This window comes from Drosophila tropicalis, unplaced genomic scaffold, assembly GCF_018151085.1.
Source record: "Drosophila tropicalis isolate 14030-0801.00 unplaced genomic scaffold, ASM1815108v1 contig_573, whole genome shotgun sequence".
Lineage (NCBI taxonomy): Eukaryota > Metazoa > Arthropoda > Insecta > Diptera > Drosophilidae > Drosophila > Drosophila tropicalis.
Genome location: NW_027173049.1, coordinates 547,605 through 572,279, shown reverse-complemented (window position 1 = coordinate 572,279; position 24,675 = coordinate 547,605). Strand labels below are relative to the sequence as shown.

General features: G+C 39.1%; 3 protein-coding genes across 3 annotated transcripts; all 3 read right to left on the bottom strand.

The window, feature by feature from the left end:
- Positions 1-3,321: 3,321 nt before the first annotated feature.
- On the bottom strand, positions 3,322-4,501 carry LOC137575395 (myosin heavy chain, non-muscle-like). The gene is made up of 2 exons (XM_068287958.1): positions 4,342-4,501; positions 3,322-4,285 (listed from the first exon to the last, which is right to left on the bottom strand). The coding sequence occupies exons 1-2, from the start codon at positions 4,417-4,419 to the stop codon at positions 3,353-3,355; spliced, it is 1,011 nt and encodes a 336-aa protein (XP_068144059.1). The 5' UTR covers positions 4,420-4,501; the 3' UTR covers positions 3,322-3,352.
- A 3,262-nt stretch (positions 4,502-7,763) lies between these two features.
- On the bottom strand, positions 7,764-24,185 carry insc (inscuteable). Its single transcript, XM_068288120.1, has 4 exons — positions 23,845-24,185; positions 11,404-11,708; positions 9,525-11,294; positions 7,764-9,146 (listed from the first exon to the last, which is right to left on the bottom strand). Exons 2-4 carry the CDS (start codon positions 11,704-11,706, stop codon positions 8,550-8,552), a joined length of 2,670 nt encoding a protein of 889 aa, XP_068144221.1. The 5' UTR covers positions 11,707-11,708; positions 23,845-24,185; the 3' UTR covers positions 7,764-8,549.
- Positions 14,593-19,167, bottom strand: sktl (skittles). Its single transcript, XM_068287718.1, has 2 exons — positions 18,546-19,167; positions 14,593-17,693 (listed from the first exon to the last, which is right to left on the bottom strand). The coding sequence occupies exon 2, from the start codon at positions 17,684-17,686 to the stop codon at positions 15,341-15,343; it is 2,346 nt and encodes a 781-aa protein (XP_068143819.1). The 5' UTR covers positions 17,687-17,693; positions 18,546-19,167; the 3' UTR covers positions 14,593-15,340.
- Positions 24,186-24,675: the final 490 nt, after the last annotated feature.

The following is a 24,675-nucleotide window of genomic DNA, read 5'->3' as shown; positions in this document are numbered from 1 at the left end:
TTATTAATGACAACTCGTTTATGGCCGCATCAAATGGAGCTTACATCTCTTCTCGATGCCACACACACACACGTACACTCCTTTTGGCATAGCTTGTCTTTATCCTAATTGCACTCCTCGAGGTCTACCCCCGAGTGTATAAAATAAAACCATTGCCATTGGCCGTGATAAGCTGGAAGCTTCCAGCGCAGCCAGAAACAGAAACAAACTGGATAAGTGCCGACAGCAGCAGCCGCCGCATTTAAGTGCTGTTTTGATCCTGGTTGGATGGTATGAACGAGTTCTCCCACCTTCCCACCTTATACTTCATCTCTCTGGAGCTAGTGAAAAGTGCCTAGCTGTTACTGCAGTTCGTAAGTGGAGTGGCTGTAAAAAGTTACCCGCTCCCCTACATACTTACTTATTATGGTAAGAATGGAAGATAAAGCAAACGGTTTCGGGAACATTAGCTAGCTTAACGGGTTTGAAAAAACCAAACTTTGCTAGCTGACAAATGAATGGGTAGAGAAATGAGGACGAAGAGTACGCAACATCTGGAACGATAAGTAAAGACACATTTCCAGGAGGCTGCTCCTTAAGTTTTCCGGCTACTTTTCTCTATCGAAAGGAGTCAAATCGATGTATGATAGCTATATATGTAAAGGATACATATAGTCTAAGTCGATCTACTTTAAATCGGTTACAGATTCATGAAGAACTGTTTCGGTTCTGAAGGTCAATGAACTCTTATTAGAAACACTGAAACTGTTTTGATCTATTTAAGTATTTAATCAATGGGTTTTGACCAATCAAAGGAAATTCAAAAGGCAGAAGATTTCCTTAGAATAAACTCTCCTCTTTACATCTAAAAGTAATAAGCGATATCAGATAAATAGTTCTTAATGCAAGGATGCTCATTAAAATAAACCCATTCAAAAGCATTTTTAGCTGTTAATAGTCCATCTGTGAAATTAATGCGGTTCATTCCTTGTAATTCCCAACTAGTTATAGCGCTGAAGAGATAGTATGACATTGTGAGAAATTCTTCTTCAGAAGATTGACCTCAACTTGGCTTAAACGCAAGCTTTAAGGTAGACGAAATTTGTTTTGTTAAAGTGATTTTTTTTTTTTTTTTTGAATGAAGAAGTTTTAGAAGGTTTACCTTTACAGAGACTTGTAAGAGTATTTGAACATTGTTAAACTAAAATTGGATTTTCCACCATCCATGTATATGTACAATGCATTGTGGCAGTGAGTGAGTCTTTGTTGTTTTGTTTGTTGTCGTTGTTGCTTGTCATTTTTGCAGTTGTTCGACTAACGTTCGCCGAGGTGGAGGTGCAACTTTACTTTGGTTAAACTTGTAACTTTTAACGCTTTTAGCTGTTGATAGTCCAAAAAGTTGGCCAACTGTTTGCCACGTTATCGGCTGAACTGTAGCTACCTTCCCTCTATGCCTTTCTGTCCTGTTCTTTCTTGCCTTCCTTGTCTGTTGCGTGTGCTGTGTGCTTTAATTATAACTCACTTAAATATGCAATTTAACCATGGTTGCTCCCTCTAGACACACTCATCGTCTGGCCGCCTTTAAAGTGAGAAAGGCAAAGCCAAAAGAAATGGCAAAAACGAGCACAATTCAAAAACATAAACGCACAAAATGTGTCAACCGCAATATGCTCTAGCTGTGTAAACAGGATAGAGCTGGGCATAGAATGGTCCTGGGCCAGGGCCTGCTTCTGGGCGGCCACATGCGGAAATCACTAAAGGCATTTCCTGCCCTGCAGCAACAACGACAACAACAACAACAGCAGCAACAAATGCCATAAAAATCATGAAAGCAACGCTTCAACTGTTGTTTGTGTTGGTTTTGTTGATGCTGGTGTTGGTGTTGCTATTCACCTATATGTACACACATAGATATCCACACATACATACACACATAGATAAGCCAGCAACGATAAACGAGCAAGTACTTAAAGCCGAGGTCAATAGGCCGCTGGCTCTTAAAGGCTAGAGATGTAAGCGTGACACTTTCACAAAAACCAAGAAATAAAACAAAAAAAATAATAATTATTCAATTTTATTTCATTCAATTCAATGACTCTCTACTTAAACTTTGGTTTTGAGTCTTTTGTGAAAGAAATAGAGATGGTCCTTGCCATATGCCAAAGTTTATATATCCTGGCAGTCCAAACTCTGTTTCTGTAAGTTAACAAAACCCTCAAAATATCTTTCTGTCCCTCCCTCTTCCCACAACCTATTTGCAAACCATTTGTATGTGCCGGATTCATACTGACTGAAACTTGTGTTCTATATATCAGATTTATTTGACATTTTACATAAAAAACTATTATATTAGTAAATTTCATAGGAGTGATCCAACTTCTTCATATTCCTTTTAATTTATCGTATAGCACTTAATGATATAGTGAGCCGATCCAAATGATTTCTTTACTTTACCTCCCTCATTAATACAAAGTTTAGACGGACGGACAGGCGGACATGGCTAAATCGACTCAGCTTCTCATGCTGGTCATAAATAAACATTTGTATTTACTTTATGATGTGATCGTTTTTTATTCCCATGCCAATAAGAACTACAGCCACAACTTATAGACTCATGTTTTCGAGTTTGTTTAAAGTAGTTTCCAGGCCTCGTGAACCAACCCCTGTTTTAAAAACGATTGTTGTTCTAATTGGAGCCTACCATAAGACAATCCATCCCTTACGTTATCTAGTTTAGTTTGGACCGCCAATGAAGGGAACTTCATTCAGCTTAAATCTAAAGGAATCATGAATAGGAAATTTCATTTGCCGCAAAATCCCGATCTTCATTTGTTGAATTCAAAATATGAACGGATTTTATTTATCAAAGTCTTATGTATATATGAACTCTCGAAAATTTTTCCTAAGAATGACCCTCGCATCCGGGGGGTAAAATTGTTTGTATGTCATGCTCAGCGTTGTCTACTTGATATCAAGTCTTTGCTTTATGCTTAAATGTCTAACAAAGCGTGTGGACGAGTTTTGTTTTGGTTTTTAGCAAACTTGACGTTTCTCTTCATGACCCAATTTTTGTTTTGCAGATCTGAATTGGTGAAGCCAATTGGATTCCGATGGATTCGATGTTTAATCTTAAACAAATCATCTGAAAAAGGACTCGTCACCTCAGTTGACTGATTAAGAAGTTTCGTGAGATTTCCATTCTAATCTAAGCTTTATGTTGCCCTAAACATGACAAGGCATTAGTCTTATTCTTCTGGAACTTTTCGCCTTGGTAAGTTATTTACCGAATTGGTCTCGTTAAGATAAATTAAACACTTACCTAATATAATTGAAAATAAAAGATTTATATTTCATAGCTTTAGTTGGATTTTATTTAAATGTGCTTTTCCCTTATCATGAGTTGATATAAAACACACTTATTGTTAGAGTTAAAACCATTAATCATCGTTGAATATTGTGTGTTCACCAAACTCCCACAAACTTTAATCGAGCTACTAAGAAGATCCAACGATTTTACATAATAAAAAGAATGTGGAGAGGCATAAAGGCTGAAGTTGTCGAAATGAGCATACGAAGTGCGTCCTTCCTCATCAACCTTATAAATATAGAGTTCATGTCGCTGACTATTGACGATGCTTTGCACGATTTCATGCTTCACATTAACATTTGTTTTCAATGCCCCATTTACCATTGCCATACGCCATATGATTAGCCAACCAGGACCTACAATATCGTTAGAGACCTGAAACAGATGCGGTCCATACCTACCGCAGAAAACTTCTGTTTGGTCAGGGTATATTTTTTTGTCCTGTTCGAAATTAATTATCTGAACATCAATTGCAGTAATTTTTGTGGCTAATTGTTGCTCAAGTTTGTGTTCTTGAATTTCAAGGCTTCTCACTCTTTCATTGGACTCTTTTGATAGAGCATTGGCTTCTTTGAGTTGACTTACAACTTTAGTTTTCTCCGCCAGTTCATCCTTTAGTTGTTGTTTTTGCGTTTCACAGTTCTTGAGCATCAAGGAGGACTCCTTTAAAAGAGCAAGTGCCTCTTTTAGTTGATTTTCGTATCTTAATATGATTTCTTCGATGTTTTTATCCTTATCAGTTTTCTTTTGTTCTACACCTGACACATTATTTTCGCTGGAAATTTTCACATCAGTGTTTCTTTTTAATGCCATGATAAGATTATCAATTTGCCAATCTTTAAATTTAATTGCATCAGCTGCTTGTTGCAATATGGCTTTCACTTTTTGGTAACAGTTTCCTTGGCACCGAATGTTCATTGAGTCGAACCCACTGATTATCTGAACAACAAGTAGAATAGTTTGTATAAGGGCTTTTACTTAGTTTGAATATTTACCGAACTGGTCTCAGATGCGGAATCTTCTTGGCAAGCATCCAAATTCGACAACAACAGATTGAGTATGGTTTGATCCATTTTGACTGGAAATTTAATAACTCTCTATGAGAAGCGTGTGTCCGTGTGACCGGCCAAAATCAGACTGCCTCACCCACTGAGGAAGAAAGTCTTCTGCATTCGATGGGCGAATACATTTGCTATCACAATTTTGTATGTGCACACACTACGTATACGTTATCTGCTCTACACATACACCTGACAAGGGGAAGTTGAGACGTGCGAGTCATCGACCTGTTTAAAATATTGTTAGAGACCTTTCGGGTATACCCAGTAATTTGAGTATTGACCCAGTAAAAATCGACAAGACAAATGGTTTTAAATTTTAACCTTTTATATTCTTTTATATTTTAAAACTTTTTAGAGTCTTTAAATTTATCTTTCAGAGTACTAAACTAACTGACTAAAGGGTAAAAATGTTTTGTATCCTGCTAAAGTCGATAAAGTTACCCATCTGGGGTTAGCTACCCTTAATTTACAGGGTATTCTATAACATATAACAATTTCTTGCTAACCGGTCATTCGCATGTCTGTACTTCCCCTTGTTAGTATTTAATGGTAAATATTAGCTTTGAGTACTCGGTCATAACTGAGCAATAGTGCTATTAAATTTGTTATCGTTTAAATAAAATGTGATTCATTTTAATCGAAATTAAGTAAAGGTCGACTTTGGTATACCATTCACCATGTGAAACAACTACGTCAAACGCGACATATAATTATTCATACGGGCAGACAGAAAGACTGACGGACAGACAGACAGCCAACTTTTGCCTTGGCCTTTGGCAACTTTAATAAGCCATTTCAATCTCTGACTCCAGACCTAAGAGTTATGGAAATTCACCGTCTCTAGGTACTCTGCCAAAATTCATAGTTGCATTTCTAGCCTGCCTAGCGTGTCCGATACAGGGTGATACATATTCAATGTCCATGTCAATGGGTAAAATACCGCAACACTTCCCCTTTTACTTCTTCTGCAGGGATAGGCATTCGCACAACACACCAAGACCCATACATATGCATCCATAAATGGAGCCGTACGATTTTTATGGCACATTCCTTAAAGATTCTCTCTACCTCTACCCCCACTCCCAGGCATTCTTCTCATTTCTGCGGACCTTCCTCAACCGTTCTCGATTCAGTCATGCCAAGTATGCCAACATTAAAAAGAGAAGAAAACCTCACTTCCATTCTAAAGGACTTGTTTATTCCTGCCTGCGATATAGACAGGACAGCAGCAATTCCCCGCCTCCATCGCCCTCTGCGAGTGGAATGTGTGAGGCAGATAGATTTCACATATTTCAGCTTCAGTTTGAATAGTTCCCATTTGACGCAAAGAGATACATTGTGCTGATATACTCGTATTCGTATGTGCATATCTGTTTGAGAAGTGCTCGAACTGTCACTCACTTAGCCTCAGCTAAGCTCAGATTTTCAATGTCCGATAATGTTTTCCACTCACTGTGCGAGGTTTGTGTGAAAGCGAGTGTGTGAAGGGATTTGCATGTCGAGATGTTGATCAGTGAGTAAAATCCTTTATGCAGTCCAGCTAAAGAAAGTAATGGCATTGCTTGCTAATGGCATTAAAAGGATATGAGCCAAGAAAAGAGTTTCTGAATCGAAACAAGTCCAACTGAATGAATGAGAGAATTCGATTTATTTAAAATTCATCTATGAGAGATGAACTTAAACCAATACTTTCTGCCTTTGCTAAAAACCAAGCGACTTACGATAACACTGGTTAACAAAACTCAGACAAAGAGACCGGACTACGCTCTTCTTCTAGAATCTAGATTTTGAAGTGCTAAATCCAAAAAAGTCGTCTCAACAAACAAATATTTAAAATATCAAAAACCAATTGCAGTTCTGTACATAGTTTAAGGACACAACTACGGAGGTCAACAATAAGATTGTAGAAATATTGAGGAAGGAAAGTGTTTTTTTTTTCTTAATTTTGAAGGCTAAAGTAAATACACGGAGTTCACACCAGTTTTGGTGGTAGTCTCCGAGATCTAGGTGTTCATAAGGACAACCAGACATGGCTAAGTCAACTTCATGGTAATCTAAAATACATATGCTTAATGGGGTCGGCAAAGCTTCCTTCTGCCTATCACATACATTTTGGCGCCCCTAATACACCATTTTACCCCATGGCTGCATGGTATCAAAAACTAATCGATCCTGAGCGTATTTGAAACTAAAGTTGGGTCTGGCGAGACAGTTCTTGGGGAATGCTCAATATTCCAGAAATATCAAAAAGATGGACTGGTGGAAAATTCAGCAAAAGTTTTTTCCTCTTTGACATGAAGAAAATTCCAAAATAATTTGTATGCACGAGTAAATTTGTAGAGCGGACGTTCATAATGAAATAGGGATTTGAATATAAGTATTCGAAACATTTAATACCACATATTCAAACATATTCTATTCGTTTTTGCTTGGTTGGAATGTTGTGCAATTGAGTCTCATTTCACTTTTGTCACATTTCCTTTAAGCCTGTGCGTAAGAGCGAGAGACACGATTAGCCGAAGAATCGGCTTGCATTTTAGATTTGTAAAACACAAAAACCGAGAGTATACAAAAGGGAATAAGATGTCCTGTCTTGTTTTTGGCACAGCCAGTTTCCAATGAAGCCAATATATTTTGTATCCGATCTCAATAAAAAATGCCTCATTCAGAGTGGAATTCAATTAAAGTTCATTTGTAGTTGATGGAAAATAACCCTTTAGAATCAATTATTGTCTAAAGAAGATACAAATAATGACATAAGTCTACAATTTCTTTAAACAATTCACAGTTGTATTGGCAATATCAGGAATGTTGAAAAACGATTTTAAAATATGATAGGGAGATTATTCACGATGACAACATCCTTCATTAACGATTCTAATCAACATTCAATGTATTTATTTAGAAGCTTAAATTTGGTAATATTTTAAGAATTTTCATAAGTTCGCATAATTTTATTGTTTTTAAAGCTGCACAATCCATTGGAAAGTTACAAAATGCATTAAAGAATTACCCATCCCAATGCAATTATTGAACTAAATCGAAATTTCAGCACAAAAGTTTTGGCGTTCGACCCAGGGTGCACCTGATGAAAGAAAAGATAAGGATACAAGGATACTGTTTACCTGAGAAAATCATCATATCTAAAAGTGGACTCACATAGATGTTTAAATGAATATTTGGTCTCCTTATTTGTAGCTTAAACATGAATATTGCCTGCTCCTTGGAGCAGTACTTGATGACCCTACCGCCTCGGCACAAGAAAGAAGACTTTACTACTGAAATCATTTCCCAATTGAAGAAAATGCATGGAAAATTCAAACAAAGCCCATTATGAATTATAGACGAAGCGAAAGTGAATTTTATATATTTACAATTTTATTTCAAAGTTTGTAATGCTTAAGAACTAATGAAAAAATAAGTAAATAGTCTTAGCTAAATTCACACTCGTGCAAGTTTTCATTGCGCTTAGACTTAATTTTGCATATTTGTTTTAAGTACTAGAAACTTACATATGTACAAAGTGAATGGGAAAACTAATATTTAATATTTACGAGCATGTAATAAGAAACAATCGATCGATAATGATGAATTTCTGCAGAACTTTGTTTTTGTTTTTGGCACATGAAATTTTATAGCTATTTACAGATAAATTTAAAGAACTTTTGTTTGGTATGTGATTGACTTTGATTTGGTTTTTTTTTGTTTGGTTGCCAGCCGTATGATATGCCTGTCTAGGAGGAGCAATACATATATTTACAATGGAGAATTATGTAGTTAGTTCTTTGCATGAATAAATAAAGCAAACCAATCAAAAGATAGAACGAGAGAAAACAATGCACTTTAAGGCAAAAGTTGCCAGGAAAGAACTCATGGGAGGGAAATATGTGTTTGCTTGACTGGAAATATAAAAATTACTTCGTTTATATTTACAAGCAAAACGGGTCACGCATTCTCAGCTAGCACGAGGACCAGGACGACAAGTAATAACACTTGACTCGACGCACGTCTGAGTATATCCTGATGCTCTTGTTTGTTGTCCTGCTGCCGTCCAAAGGACGTGCTTATCAGGTGCCTCCCAAAAAAAAAAAAAAAAAAAAAAAACAGAAAAAGAAAACAAAAACGGAAAAAATAGAACTAAACTAGACAAAACTCTCCTGACGTGTTAAATTGAATTTGAGCATTGTGCCAGTTGCCTTCGTTTTGAAGCTAGAGTTGGTTGTGGAACTGGAACTGGAGCCGGCTTGAGCCTCGGGCGTCTGGTGGCCACTGCTAAAGGTTGCCTCCTCCGGCTTGACAGCCAGCAGCATTTGCTCCTGCTGATGGGCGCTAAGCAATTGTCGCGCCAGCTGTGAGATGTCTCCACCATAACCCGAACAGCTTCCTCCCACATTCCCGGCCACCTGACCGGAGTTATCTTTGGTGTTGTTATTATTGCTGCTGTTGCTGCTGCTGCTGCATGGCAAGGCCAACGATTGACGCAACAAATCGGGCAAACGCCATTGCTCCAAGAGTTCGGCACCCACAACGGTGGGCGAGTCCTGGGCGAGGCGCGTCAGTGTGTGCAAAATTGTCTTGATACACCGACGCTGGGCATCGCATTCGGCACGTGAGGCGTAGGTCTTGTAGAATTCCGTTTGGTAAACGGACGTGATGAAATTTATGATGATGCCATTGGCCAAGTGGCTGTGGCACTTCTTGTTCAGCGACATGTTGTACAGCATCCCAACGATTTGCTCCTGTTAGAAAGAAAGAAAAGCAAAAACGAAAATGTTGATGAGCAAAAAATAAGCAACTTTTCCAGGCTGTGTGTGTGTGTGTGTGTGTGCGTGTGTGTGTTTGGGTGGGTAAATGAAAAATTGTGGCCAAGATTGTGAAAAAATTGCTTTGCAAATGCACAAATAAATTTTACGAGCGGCAAAGCTTTCAATAAAATTGAGCAGCAAAATTCAAAAAGGGAACGCAAGAAAATCTCAGGAGCGGAGTAGAGTTTCCTCCAAAACTCCTTATCTTGATGGATAACTATTATTGTGCCCACAAGGCTTCATTTCTAGGGCCAAATAAATAAATTTCCTAGGCTCCTTGAATGGACTTAAAGAACTTTGGTTGCTACTTACATAGAGAAACACACTGATGCCTTCGCTTTGGTATTCCAGGGTGTTGATCAATTTGAATATGCCCTCATTGGACATGATGGAGTAGTGGGAGGTGGCTTCCATGCGACTCAGGTTGTTGAGAGCCGCCGCACAGAGCAACAACGTCTGGGGGCAGCATTCGGGTTGCAGGAGAGCGGCCAGTCCCGCTACCAAGGACTCGGAGCAGTCTCTCAGTCCAGGGACACGATGCTCAGGACCATGCCAGGAGGCTGTGATTTGAGCCAGCAGGGAGACGGCCTCCCTCCGCTCAATGGCACTGCGCGCCTGATCATCCTCAACCACCTTGGACTCCACTTGAAGTATGTCTCGGACTATTTCAATGCCACCGCAGCTGCCCAGCTGATTGATGGCCTGCATGTCACAGCACAGGGTGGCCAGGGCTCGCAGGGCCAGAGCTCTAACCGAACTGAGCTTGTGGTCGAGGACTATGACCAGGAGGGAGCGCACAGCCTCATTCTGGACAAAGGCATCTGAGAGGGAGGCGAATCCCTCATAATCGATGTTCATGAGTGTGGCCACCATATTGATATTCGCGCGCAGGAGAAGATCACAGCGGCTCTGCTCGATGGCTACGACTATAATGCGCACCAGGCGCTCAAAAATCAAACGCAGGGAAATCAGGGTGTGCCGCTTCAATAGCTGGACATCATCCAGCAAGGATTCGAGATTGATGTAGTGCTGTCTCTCCAAGGAGTAGCGAGTGTCCTTGCTGACTGTGCGTATCTGCTCGAGGTGCTGTTCATAGCGCCGCCGCTCCACTCGGGCATCATTGAAGAATATGGCCCGTCGCTCCAGCACCCGTGTGAACTCATCCAAGTGAGTCAGCAACTGAGTGGCCCCTCCCAAAGCTTCGGGCAGGGAGCAGCTTGTAGCCTGATTACCACTCAACATACGTTCACTTCGCTCAAAATCGCCTTGCAGGGACAGAGCCTGCTGCTGCAACTGGCGGATTAATTTCGAGACCGCACTGGTAGTTATGGTGAAGTTCTTGTACGCCTCCTGGGCTATGGATTTGTGCTGCAGCATGCACATAACCTCCTGATCAACTTGCCCGCGTTGCTCTGCCAACCAAGTCTGCACGGGTTGAGGCTGTTGGATTGCCGGCTTCTTCGATGCTCTCTTTGACCTGGTCTTGGGTGTGCTGGTGCTGGCTGTGAAGCGTCCTCGAATGGGTGTCAGAGTCGCATCGAGATCTTCAAGGGATGAGGCTGTGCCAAAGGTAACCGTTTCATTGTTATAAGGCGGCGGTGCTTCGCCCAAATAAACTGTCTCGTTGTTATACACAGGAACTGTTTTTTGGCTATCCTCCTCATCATCCTCGCTGACTTCCGGCTCCGGCTCCGCCTCCGCAATTTTCTTCTTTCTCGCCGAACGCCGACGGCGTCGTATGGCTGGACGCGGTGGAGTGGGTGTCGATGGCTCCACAGCATCCAGCTTCAGGCTATCTAATTTCTCGAACAGGCGACTGCGGCTAGCCTCCAAGTCAGCTACATCACTCATGTCGGGCTCCTGAGGCTCAGCCTTCTGTCCACTGCTGCTAAATGAAATGCGCCGTGTCACACTGACCAAGGGCGAGTAGAATGATGAGTTGCCCACTCGGCGCACAACTGTGGGGGGTGTGGCCAGCGACCGCACTGAATTCGGGGAGGCTTTCGGCGTAACAGTGGGAGAACTGGCAGTTGGTTGATGTTGTTTCTGTTGCGACTCTTCATTGTCCGAGAAGCCGGAATCCTAGAAACGACGAAAACGAAAAAAAAAACCAAAATAAATACATGCAACAAAACGAACCCGTTTCTGCTTACGACATTGCAAATGTCGCATTCGGTTTTGGCTACTCTACCTGACTACGCAAACTGCCAGGACTATCGTGCTTGTGCCAGGATAGCTTCGAGGTATTCTGCTCATCGTCCACCTCTTGAATGCACGACAGATTGCCCAGTGTCGTATGTGTTGTCTGTGGACGGTGCTGATGCTGTTGCTGCTGTTGATGTTGCTCTTGGTGCTCCTGCTGCTGTTGATGGTAGTTGTAATTGTAATGAGAATAGAAACCGCCGCTGGTGAAACTGGCCCCACTCATAGGCAGTTGCTGTTGGTTGTCCGATCCCCACCAGACTTTGCTGTAGCTACGCTGAAAGGATGACATATCTGTAATGAAAAAAAGGAACCCAAATCGGGTAGGAGAGATAAAGTGTGATGAGAATGAGAACCAATTGGAGTTGAATTGAGTCCGTTTAATGCTCTCTATGCGAAATCTGTCTATCATTTTATAAATTGGCCTCATTTATTTAATAGGTTTAAATTCATTTTATTTAATGCAATTGCCGCCGACGCCTGACTGACTTAATTTATTTTCAATACGCCCACCTCCAGCCCCTGGGGCCATTGACCATTTGGCCGCCATGAGGATTGGCACGCGTGTGTGTGTGTCAACAACAAGGACATCGAGCCACAGGGATGAGAACAAGTTTCAAACTTTTTTTTCACACACGCATTGCCTTAATATCCGTTGAAATAAATATAAAAAAAAAAGGAAAATTAAATTTCCGTCCTGCAAACACACACAAATCATTATTTGAATCAATAAAATGTTGCCCGAAATGTTCAACAAAACTGTCACTTTAAAACCAGGAGACCAAGACCAGACAGTTTGACCACCCAACCCCCCAACACAGCCCGAAGGGGGAGCAACTGTCCAGTGAGTAAAATGGAAGTTGGAGACTAATGCAAAGTTCTTGCTATCAAAATGACATTTGACATATGGCAGACATAATTAGACTGCAAAGTCTCTTGTATTTTCTCCAAAATATATGGATACATATATATATATATATGTGCATGGGTAGATATTTAGCTAGATATAATTTGTGTAATAATTTCAAAATAATTGATGTTCTGTCCCCAGAATTGTAGGCATTTATGCAGATTTTCAGAAACCACCCAATCCACACCAGAATCATCATCTTTGAGCTTGTCCTACTTGTCCAGCAGCCAACACCTGGTTCCAACCAAAATGTAAATGATTTTCCAGCCGTGGGCAAGGGGGTGCTTGCAAGGGATGGTTGGGTAGGGGAAGAGCTAAAGAGAAGGACAACAAAACATCATTTTGTTTGTGTGTTTGCTCTATATTATGCAAATGGAATAAAGTAATTATGCCGCAACAATTTTTATACCCTGTAAACCGTCACAGATGAAGGGTATATTAAAGTCGTCAGACAGCTGAACTGACATAAGGTCGTAAGCATTAAAAACATTACTAAATCCAGATTGTTGTTAGTTTCACTCAAAGAAATTCATTCAACTTTCTATTGCCTACTTTTAGGATCTACAAGTTCATACATTTTGACTCTAAAATTTGTATACTTAATTAATTATGCTCTTCATGTTTTAATCTAGTATAAGAGATTTAAAATTGATCTTTAAGATTAAAGTCTGTTTCTCCAATCATTTAAAGGATATTCTAATGTCGATGTCCTTTAGAATGCACATTTGTTATCCCGGTTGACAACGTAAATGATTTTATTTTGTTTCATTTTTGTGGTTTTTTCTGCATACACATATTTATAAATGTTTGTTTTTAGCATAATTACAATCGAAACAAAACAAAATCAAAAAAAAAAAAGCGTGAAAAATCATGGGAAAAGGACTTTTTCAAAAACCAAACTAAATATTTATTTCTGTAGTACGCCTGACTAAAGGGCACAATTTGATTATCACAAATTGTTCAAGTAAACATTAATAAAATGAAAAACAAAATTGTTCTTCTGTTACTATTCAAACAATAAACAAGCTGACACATACAGTGGCTGCAAAAAATTTGAGAGACACATTTTAAATAATGTTGGTAAAAAGTTGTGATATGTTAATTTATTTATCCAAAATTCGGATCCGGCAAAAAACTATATTTTATGAAATTTATTTAAACTAAATCGGCCCTATTTCCGAACTTTAACGTTGGCCAAATAGCCAAGAAAACATTTTTTTCCCCTTCAGTTATTTTTAAACTCGTCGTTTTTATGTGATTAAATGATTCATCATTTAATCACTAACCAGATCAAACCGATTTTCGCGACTCTATGTCGATTGCTTAATGAAAATTGCCGTTGGCACTCAAATTAATCAATTTATTACAAAAAACAAAAGGAAAAATATAAAACGCAAATTTATTTTATTTTTAGTTTCACACTTTTTATATTAAATTGCATTAAATTTATTAAATTGTTTAACCAATGCGTTTCATTTCATATATTCGCTGCCTGATTATACAGTTTCAACAATTTGCCTTGGACGATATATAAATATATATATATAAAATAAAAAGTAATGTCTGGTTTGGTCTGGTCTGGCCACATTGGCTAATTAATGAAGAGCTTTTCCCCCGCGCATTTTTCGTCGACTTGCGCCATAAATATTGCTCAATTGCCCATAGGCTTAACACAACCGATGTGCAGAGAGGGCAATGAGACGGGGGAGGGTGGCGTAATGTACGACTGCTGCTGCAAGCCGATGATAAAAATGATCGGCTGGTACTTAATACCAATATTGAAAATCATTAAGTGATTTATGGTCATGCAGAGGCACGTATTCATGCCATTTTCGAAGGCTCCGGCCAATAAAATTTGGCTTAGATTCGGTAAGAATGTTACCAGAAAGATTACCGCAAATACAAATGATTGAAACTTGAATGCACTTTATTTTAAAAGTTTCCAAGTAATGTCATTCAGATAACTCAGTTGGGATTACAAATGTGGTTAACTCCCTAAAGTATGCTAACTTATTAGTTTCATTCACCCGGATTAGTCATGAGCACATATGTATGTATCTGAACAATTGTAAGTATACCCAAGACCTAAAGAAATTTAATTTAAATTGAAACAGAACTCGAATCTCTAAGCGGACATTGTTTCCTCCTGAAGGATAATGCATATATTCCAGGTCAGCAAACTGTTCGTTTTTATTAACTTGCAACTGTTTCAAGTTATCAATTTGTTTGATCAAAACTTCATTGTAGATCATTAAATGTTACTTGGAATCGTGTAAAATAAATTTATTTTGTGTTAAATTATAATTATTTACATGAGCATCTCTTAGATTATAATAGATAAACGCACTTTTCATAACACATACATAGACACTGACTACAGGGATATACATGAGTATAACATATTTAGTTATAAAGGACAATGTATTAACGAATTTCCTGGCCCATTACGAGGGCTTCTTTTTAAGTAAAGGCTTTGCACAAAACATGAATTTATGTGATAAATTCCTTAAGAAACAGAAACACACACATATATATATATATTTTAAAGAACGGAACACAAAGAATTCCAATTGAAGGCCAAAAGAAACACAAAACACAACTGAACAAACAGAAAGGAGGAAATTTTAAAATTGTTATAAATAAAAAAAACTCACATGCATGTGTGTGTGTGTGTGTATATGTGCGACATAACAGTAGGCAAAAAATTTACATTTTTGTTCCCCATTGCGGGGTTATGAAGTAGTCAATTAACAAAGGGCGCCACATAAATTTTAATATCGAATACATATTCGTTTTTTTCTTCCTCTGTGTGTTTAATCAAGATAAACGACCGGGCACCCACACACCGCCACACACAATTTTTTCACACACACACACTCACATGCATTTGAGAGATTGTGGCAGGTTGCGTTGCACGAGTAGGAGGAGGACGAGGAGGATACGAGCACCAAATCTGTTATAAATATACATAGAAGTTTCAACTGCCTTTTTCTCTCTACTTTGTTTTATCCCTCCATCAATTGGGCACTTCGTTGACAACCAAAGTCGATGTATAGGTGGGAGACTGAATGTGTGTTGTTCTGGTGGTGGTCACGTGTGCGTTGTTGGCGGTGCCATTGGCCGTCGGCTCCTCATGGTAGCCCACCGAGGTGACTTGCACTTGGGTCTGGGTTAGGCGATGAGCCCGTTGCGCGGCTGCTGGTGAATTGGAGTTGGAACCACTGAGTCCCGTGCCGGTGGATTCATCATCATCGCTGTAGTCGCTGGTACGCATAGAACTGTCGTAGGAATATTGCGATTGCGTGTGGTAGGTGCTGCTCGGTTCGCGACTATCGTTTGTCCGTTGATCGACTTGGTCTGCTGCTCTCTCGCCCTGATTGTTGTTCGATTGGCTATGGTTCTGCTGTTGAAGAGTCGTGGTGGAGGCCGCTGTGATGTCCTCCTCGGAAATGTCATCGAAGGCTGGTGGTGGCGTAGACATACCCGAAAGCATGGTTAGACCAGCGGCTGGTCTGACTCCAGCGGCAGCTCCAGCTGCATTCTGTGAGGCTGCTGAATTTCGCGGCTGAGGCGTTCGCAGTAATTGGATAGTGGAGGAGGTCTTGCGCTTTGAGGGGGAATGTTTCAATGGAAATGTTGGCGTCTTCTTGAACACCTGCTTGCCCATGGCTTCTTGGAAACGCTTGGCGTAGAACGATGGATGGCAGACGGAAACAGTGTCACCATTATACAGAATGCTCTTGAATGTGTGCTCCAGTTTCTTTTCCAATCGATATGATTGCAGTATATCGATGATGCCAATGTAGAGGATGAGACGTTCATCATTTTCGGAACGTGCTGGTATTCCACCAGCCGGTACATCTTCGTCCTCATCCAGAGTGACATCCATGTCGGCTGTTATCGACTCCATGGCCGTTGAATGTGCCACCAGGCGCTGCCGATTCATGCTTCTAGTGCGATTCAAGCCGGATCCAGATGTTCCTGGTATGGAGGCATAGGATGCAACTGCATGCAATTGATACTGATCTGCTTCTGGTGCATCATCATCGTTCACATTCTCCTTCTTCTCTAGCTTTGCCCGGGCATTGCGGATGCGCTCTTCACGCTTCTCCTTGGCTGCCAAATCCAGATTGTGTATGCCCAATAGCAGGGAATAGTCCATAATTTGGAAACTCTCAAGAACTGTGCAATCTCTTTGTATGGTCTTCATTAAGGCATTGTACTTGTCCGTCTCCAGGAATATGCCATTCGGATGATGCTCGGCAAAATCCAAATCTTTGAATGTAGGACTCGCCTTCTGTCTCTCCGCCTTGGAAGCTTTGCGCCGGAATGACGATCCCTTCAAATCGTATTTGCAATGCATTTTAATATCAGATGGGAGCAAATTGTTCATGGCCACCAGGCGCACATTCTTTGAATTGTAGTGGAAACAATAGAGCCCAAAAAATTTTGGCAATAGTGTTCGAGGATTCTGGGACAGATTCATATAGTAGCCAGGCAGCAGTTTCTGAAGAAACTCGCATTCCTTCTTTTGCACCGTTTTAATAATAAACTCATCATCATCCGTTAAATAAAATATGGAGCCCGAGGCTCCAGGATTGGACAGCTCTCTGAGAGGAGAGGCGCACATTGAGAAGAGGAAATCATCGGGTTGAATGCCAAATAAATCACGGAAATAACGAAATGCTATCGGAGCATAAACCTTGAAACGAAAGTCACTATAATGGTGGGCTGGCGTTATGGACGATCCATCCGGGGGAAATGATATAGTCTCCGTTTCCCAGAAGTCATTCATAAGCAGATCCCGTTTCGGTTTGCTCGCTAGACTACCCACAGTGTTGTGTATGCCTAATTGAATGGAACCCATTATCTGCTTCGATTGAATCTTTTTGTAAGTGACTTCGCCGCCTTCCACCACCCGCCGATGACCGATCTTTTTCTCATGTCTTCCACCAGCGGTAGAGGGATTACGGGATACTGTGGCATCCAATGTCGAACTGGCGCTCCTCAGTTTGGGTGGCAGTGACACGGCCTGCTCGTGCTGCAGAAGGCTAGTAGACTCCAGGCCTCCATGCGCCAGGGCTGCCTCCTTAAAGAGTTGCCTCGAGGTTCCCGGTTGGGTATTGAGCTGAAGCGGCGAGGGAGCTCTTGGTGTGCTGGCTGTGGGTGTGATTGGCGTTATATATTCGCCAATTGAATTTGTTGAGTTACTATTGGCAATTGCTGGAGGAGGAGGAGGAGTAGAAGGCAGGGGAGGAGCTACATCCTTCACGGGTGTCAGCAAATGCCTCTGCTCTGGCTCGGGTTGTTGGTCTTCCTCCCTTTGCGTCGCATGCAGCTCCAGCTCAAGACGAGGATCCATTTTGAGCCTGTAAACAAAAAAAGCAACTGTCTGCAATAGTTCCTCTCAAACAGTAAGAAAAAGCAAAGCATCTCAAACTGCAACTCAATTCAATTATTTCAATGACTCAGCCTCAGTCACCCATTTAGTCAGTCTGTCAATCAGTCACGTTTGGCATAAATTAACAAGTTTTTTCCTTTGTAATGCAGCTGCGCCTGCCTGTAACTTATCTTTTGTTTAAACAATGAGGCACACCAACTACAAAAAAAAAATACTTTAAATACTTTGGTGATTCTCAAACTGTATAAAGTTAACAGAGTTTTAACAGACATAAGAGATAAATTCCGCTTCGCTTAATGTTTTTTCTTTTATCTCATTTGATCTTCCTAGGGCCATTCAGTTGGCTCGTGGTTTATTTATTTTTGTACTTGTCAACGAATATAGAAATATATACTAGTACATATACATATGTACATACATACATACACATGTATATAATTTGTATACATATATTGGGAAACATTCTGTTTGGTTGGTTATTTTTGTGAATGAAAAATTCATATTTGAAATTATTCTTTAAGCTTTCGGGTGGGCGTAATCTTATCGGCCGGGCCAAATAAAGCGTCATTGATTAACTAATTAATTAAGTAATTCCAAAATACAGAGATAACAGTCATAACTGACGCTGTTAACTGCGTAACTAACAGAGTAGTCATGGGCTGTTAAATTGTCGCTGCTGCTGCGCTGCTAATGTTGCCTTGGCTCTTCTTCATCGTTTCGTTTATGTATTTTATGAGCTTGCAATTAAAACGCTTTGCTTTTTTTCGTGATTTTGTTTTCTGTTTCTGCTTTGTTGATAAATTTATTAGTCTGTACTTACACAAACAACCAACAGAGGCCAAACGCTGCTGCTAAAGGTCAAATACAGAAGGCAAAAAGAAAATATCCAGCGAAAATATTTCTCACTTTTTTTTTGCGTCTCCCTCTTTCTATTGTGAGAGCGATCACTGTGTTTGCTGCTGTTGTTGTTCTTGCTTCCTTGCTGTTTTATGGCTGTTGTATTGTTGTTGCCTTTTCGATTTCCAGTTCCAGTTGATAAATTGCTTTCATAATTTTACAACAATTTCAATGTTGCGTATTTGCGATTGTATTTGTTGTGTGTGTGAGCCTATGTGTGTGTAAGTATACATATATGTATTTATATTGATGATGATGATGACGTCGGCGTCGGCAATCGGCGAAAAAAAACTAATTAAATTCCTCCGTTGTGTGAAGCGGCCAGCGCATTGCGGCGTCTTTTCCCCCCACCACGCGCCAGTAACAACTTTTTAATCGACGTTTCGCGATCACCAGTCACTTGGCCTACAATCAAATTATTCAAATATCACTTTTATTTTTATTATTTCAACTTTTATTTAAACGAAGTTAAACACAAAGTGAAATCAAAATCTTTTTCATTTTTTTCTGTCGTCTCTCTGTTGCTACTGCACACAGCTGAGTGTGAGTCAACGACGAAAAATGGCTGAGCGACGGCGCAGCTGACTTTGCAGAGGCACGGCTTCTTATGGATTAAGCATTGGTGTGAGCGGGATAACAGGTATGCGGCTTATGTGGTTAGTGTTGGTTAGTGCCGGGCAAGAGTGGCGCCATCTGGCTAGAGGTGAGCAGCACGACTGGTACACCATACGTGACACGAAAACATGATTTCTGAATATTCGTGAGCTGAACGTTTCCTTTTTAAATCTAATTAATGCCACAAAAAATATACATATATCCAATGAAATTTGTAATTTAGCTGGTGGCATATCTAATTAGATTAGAACAATGCCCAAGAAAAGGAAGCCAGCTAAGGCACCGACCTACGACTTCTTCTACTCGTTTGCACTCTGTGGGCGTTAATAGGGCTCATTAGCTAACCCCCAGGCGACTGCGGCAGCGGCAGCAACCGCGACTATTCTAAAGCAGAGCGATAAAGATAGACAACGTCGTAATTTTCATTCAATTGATTAAAAAAATTCCGCCCCTTAATCGATATTTATGGTCAGCAGAGAGATGAGTAATTTAAATAGACGGCACCTCATTAAAAATAATATATGTATATGTAATACAAAACAAAGTGAAGCCGGTTCTGAGGAAAAATCTTGCTTGATGGGAAAATAAGGCTGCTGGAGGGGGGACGGCAGTTTGAGCCTCTCCGCTCATTACTAATGCCCAGCAGCCATTACATACTACAACAAAAAACATTCCATTGCCATTTAATCACACGAATCGTGTGTATTATTATTTAGTATATAAAAATTGCCTTTTGGGTGTGTTAAACAGTTTAAAAAGAGAATAAAAAAAGAAAAATTATGCAATTCGAAATTCTTTTCAGAGATTCAGCAAACAAATCAAACTTAAAGCGCTTGTAATTAAGAGATAAAGTTCTTAATCCGAAACCAGTTTAGTATCAATACTAAATCGACACTAAAAAATGTGTGACAATATGCCAATTAATTTGTTTCACAATCAAAAAAGGAGAAGAAGAAGATCCAATAATGAATAATTTATGCAGCGCACGAGTCAACGGCAGAAGAAACCAATAACCCCAAACAAAAACCCTTAACCAACGGTACATTTCCTCCAAGTATGACAAAAGGTTACCTTTGGATACCAAGTAATCACTTGGACTAAATGGTATTTTGGGTTCTAGCAAACAACAGCAAAATTTTCATTAATTTACATGTATATCTATCTAATTATTAATTTTTTTGTCACTTTTATTTTACAGGGTATAGGCAAGTCTTTGCTTTCAATGAATTCTTATTAATGGGATTTCATTCTTTTGATAACAACGTAAAACAAAATATGAATTCTTACATAATTGCAATGAAATAATATTTATAATTGATAAATAATTGAGACATATGTATGTACAGTCAGCTCCAAAGTCATATCTTTAGAATTTGGATATAAATTATTGATCGACTTTGCCTACTAATTAACCCAAAACATTTTTAATTTATATCCGCGGATGGGAGGCCTTTGGCCATAGCCATATTAATAGTCTTGACATTTAAATGACAAATAAAATCACGATTAATGCCGAATAAGCGCAATAAATTTTAATTGCTGTGTTAAGCATTTCCTCCCCAGTATGATTATTATTATTATTAATACTTTTTTTTTTTCAATTTTTGATTATACATATTAACAATCGATGGGAGATGGAAGCATGGAGGAGCATCAAGTTCCTGTCACTTTCATAATTTTTGTCGCTTTGGCAGCTGTTGCACGGAATTATTTATTTATTTATACAATTCATATCTACATACAAGAACTTATACCCTGCTGTTGGCTGTTTGTCGGGAGCCAAACAAAAGTCGGCCCTACTGATTCATCCGAGAAGTGAAGCATATCGGTTTACTATATAACAGCAACTGATGCTTAAAGTTTGTTTTGTTTACTTTAAAAGCTGTAAAAACCAAATTGATTTGCATACGAGAAGGTAACCTGCTTATCATATTATTAGACTTATGCAAATCGATGTGCTTTCTAATCATTATAGAGCGTTTTCTTAGTCGAAAGGTCGCTATCTTTACAGTGATTAAGAAAATCTCAGTTTGGTCAGAAAATAACTCACTAAACTGCGATGAATCTTAAATTCTTAAGGAATCTCTTGGATAACAAAAACTCTTGGAGCTTAAGGCTTAAATAAATCCGAGTTATTGTGCGTTTGGTATTAAAACATTCACAAAAAAAAGTATCTACAAATTAGAATTAAGTTTGATATTTAAAGGAAAATATGTACATATTATAAATGGAAAAAAATATGCAGATGTTTTTAGACGAATTTGAAGTTTTACATTTCACTTTTTTGCACTATTGTTGAAGTATTTATTGTTAGTACAACAATTTCACACTAGAAATTCGAATAATTTAAGTAGGTATGTACATATTGTTAAACCTATAAATCTTAACAAAAAAAGAGTATATTCGATTTCTGTATGCATTTTTGTTTTTTTAATATTTGCCTACATTGAATTGTATAATTAATTGTTGTCATTCAAGTGGCAAACAATTAAATAATAAATCAGTTTTTAAATAATTGTTTAATTATGTAAAAATGGGCCAGAGCCAAAGAGCACGAGTTGCAGCACTTGGGGCAATGCTAGATAAGATGAGAGCGGGATGAGGAGCAGTTTAAGAGGGAAATTATAATAACAATACCGATTTCAATTATGCTTTATAATTATTACACACAAATACATAAACACACACATGTATGTATGTTGGATATAATTAAAATTGCAACAATATAACCTAATGTAATGCAACAAAACAATAATAACAATTGCCAAATGACCGTTAAATAGAATTTCTTTCTTCTCTTTCCGCTTTTTGGCTATTTGGCAATTTACGACAGAAAAACACTTTTGAAAAGTGGCAGAAAGAGCTTGAATTACAATCGAATCCATTGTTATATGGCCAAAGCTATAGAGTGTACTTGACTAACCGCCTCTGAAAGGCCACCGCCCATGTGCCACCTCATCGAAGTCCTGAATCTAATGCTCCATTTATGGTGTTGCGGCATTTCATTGGAAATCGATAAATTAAAGCAAATGAAACATTAATTCCATTTAATTACACATTCGACGACACTCATTGCCTTGGCATTTCGAATCTAACGGTAGCCAAATAGCCCCGGATAGATGTTTGAATGTATCCATTGTTGTTTCTCCTCACGGTAATGTGCCGACCAATTGTCATTGAGATAGCCATCCATATCTTAAATGGATCAATGCGGCAACAGCAGCAACCAGGTGATTGACTCGGTTGTGTCTTGGAATTGAATCGATGTCTGGTGGAACGGGTTCTGCAAAACAGAATCTCTTGGATGGGTCTTCATTTGTGTGTGTGTTCTCTTTAATCAAGCTTAATAAAACACATGCCGCCATCTATCAATGATCCACCTGATGGAATCTCTCGGCAAGAGGCTAAAGTCGGTTGATGTTATGGCGGTTACCCAATGAATGCACTACTTTCACACTCCAAATGTTTAGACTTGCATTCAAATATCCCTCATTATCCTTAAGCACATTGAAACACTTCTTAAATCGTCTAAATTAATAACATTTTGTAATCTTCCATACATTCGTACATAAAACTATCTTATTATGTAGTTATTTACAACATTTCATTTGGCTTATGGCATTTTTCGACATTAAAATTTCTGAACTCCGATATAGACTGTAAATTTTATGTGGAGGTAGCAATATGTTGAAACGAATGCCATATCTCAGCTCTTTATCACAGTAGAGAAGATAAACGGGTTATTAAAGATAAGCTCTATATTAAAATGTGAAAGAACTCTTTCTCGTAGTTGAAAGAATCTGTTCAAATTCAAAAGTTTAGCTTAGTTTGAGTAACATTTTCTTTTGGAATCCGACTTTAGTCATTTCAAATAACATTAAAATTATCATTACTAAGTTTAATCGCAAAAAAATAAACGTGACGATTGCTTCACGATTTCAACCGAGTGTTTTGTATTAAATGCACTGATTAAACTGTAGTTAGATGACGGCATTAGTTAAGCTTACAGATTTCTTGCACCTAATCAGCTTGAATTCCCTCATCATTTTATGACATTCCCTTAACCGTTCCAGCCAAAGGTGGTTCACATCAAATTTAGTTAGTGCTTTTCAGATAGTTGGAATACGGGTTTTCTCGTATTCACATTCTTGATCAATGGATCATTCAAAAGACTTCTATGCCTGACTCCCGTCAGCTGCCCCCGACCCGCCTCTTAAGCTGTGTCCCCAGCACAAAGCTTATGAGTCATTTGGGGAGATACGCAAAATGTGACGATATAAAACCCAAACAAACAGAACATTCAGATATAACAAAAATAAACACATAAAAGCAGTTCCTGACTCATAAACGCGAGAGGGGGAGGAAGCAAAAGTCCTTCATATTCACATTCTGTAATTATGTGATACATGAAAGATGATGTTTGCGCCCCTTTTAATGGAGGGGCGTATAAATGAAGGTGGAAGCATTGCAATTAATGTTTGGCTTATTTATTTATTTTTGGTTTTAGTCTCTTTTATTATTGATAAGAATGGGCTTCCATATTTGGGTCAATCGAATATCCCCACTGTGCTTTGTAGTAATGTTAATATTTTTATGGAGACACTTACCGTTCCGTGGTTCTTTCTTGTTGATAAACAATGTCGATGTCGAGGTAATCCCAAGTCCAATACGACTTTCAAGTCAAGTTGCCGTTTGAATAGTTTTATTTATGATTGTAATGGGGTTCTCAGTATTTCAAGCACGTGCCATTTGATTATTTTTGGTCACCCACAAATAGTTTTACACTCGACAACGGTAAACACAAGTCCACAAAAAACAAAGACAAAACATTAATTGAATTGTCTGAGGTAAACACAAAATACGCGTATTTTATACTAAACAAAGTTTTTGAACCAAAACGCGTGATAGTAGATGGCCGATCGCGGCGGAGCTACGTGTGCGCGCGTGTCGAAGTCGCAAGAACGAATGCGTTCAAATGCGGCGGGTGTTGTGCAAACTCATCCCGCTTAGCGAGAGAGTGAGAGAGGGTGATAGAGAGCCAAGCGTGAAGCCGGAGAGAGAGGTGACCAAGAGAGCGTTGCTCTCACCGAGGTGACAACATTTACCTGAGCGCCCTATCATGAGTAGCAGCAGCAGCAGCTGTCCCCTTCCCTCGTCTGATTCACTCTTCCTCTCTCGTTGTTTATTGCATGGCTTTTTGAATACCCTGTAAAGTATTTATATACAAAACATTTCGACAAACTTTTGATCGATCGCGGTTCTTGACAAGATCATTGGAAAATACATATGTATGTGTATAGAAATGTATACTAGGCATAAGTAAAAGGGAAGACCAAAAAGGAAATTTGATCCTCACAATACGCTTTAAATTACTTATGCAGGGTACCTGTAAGTCGTTACCTTTTTCTCCCTCTTCAAGTTTTTGTTTATTTAATGAT

Coding starts and splice junctions, on each gene's coding strand:
- insc (XM_068288120.1), bottom strand. CDS start 11,706: ATGTCATCCTTTCAGCGTAGCTACAGCAAAGTCTGGTGGGGATCGGAC. Junction 11,295..11,403: donor CTGGCAGTTTGCGTAGTCAG/GTAGAGTAGCCA, acceptor CGTCGTTTCTAG/GATTCCGGCTTCTCGGACAA. Junction 9,147..9,524: donor GCATCAGTGTGTTTCTCTAT/GTAAGTAGCAAC, acceptor TCTTTCTAACAG/GAGCAAATCGTTGGGATGCT.
- sktl (XM_068287718.1), bottom strand. CDS start 17,686: ATGGATCCTCGTCTTGAGCTGGAGCTGCATGCGACGCAAAGGGAGGAA.
- LOC137575395 (XM_068287958.1), bottom strand. CDS start 4,419: ATGGATCAAACCATACTCAATCTGTTGTTGTCGAATTTGGATGCTTGC. Junction 4,286..4,341: donor CCGCATCTGAGACCAGTTCG/GTAAATATTCAA, acceptor CTTGTTGTTCAG/ATAATCAGTGGGTTCGACTC.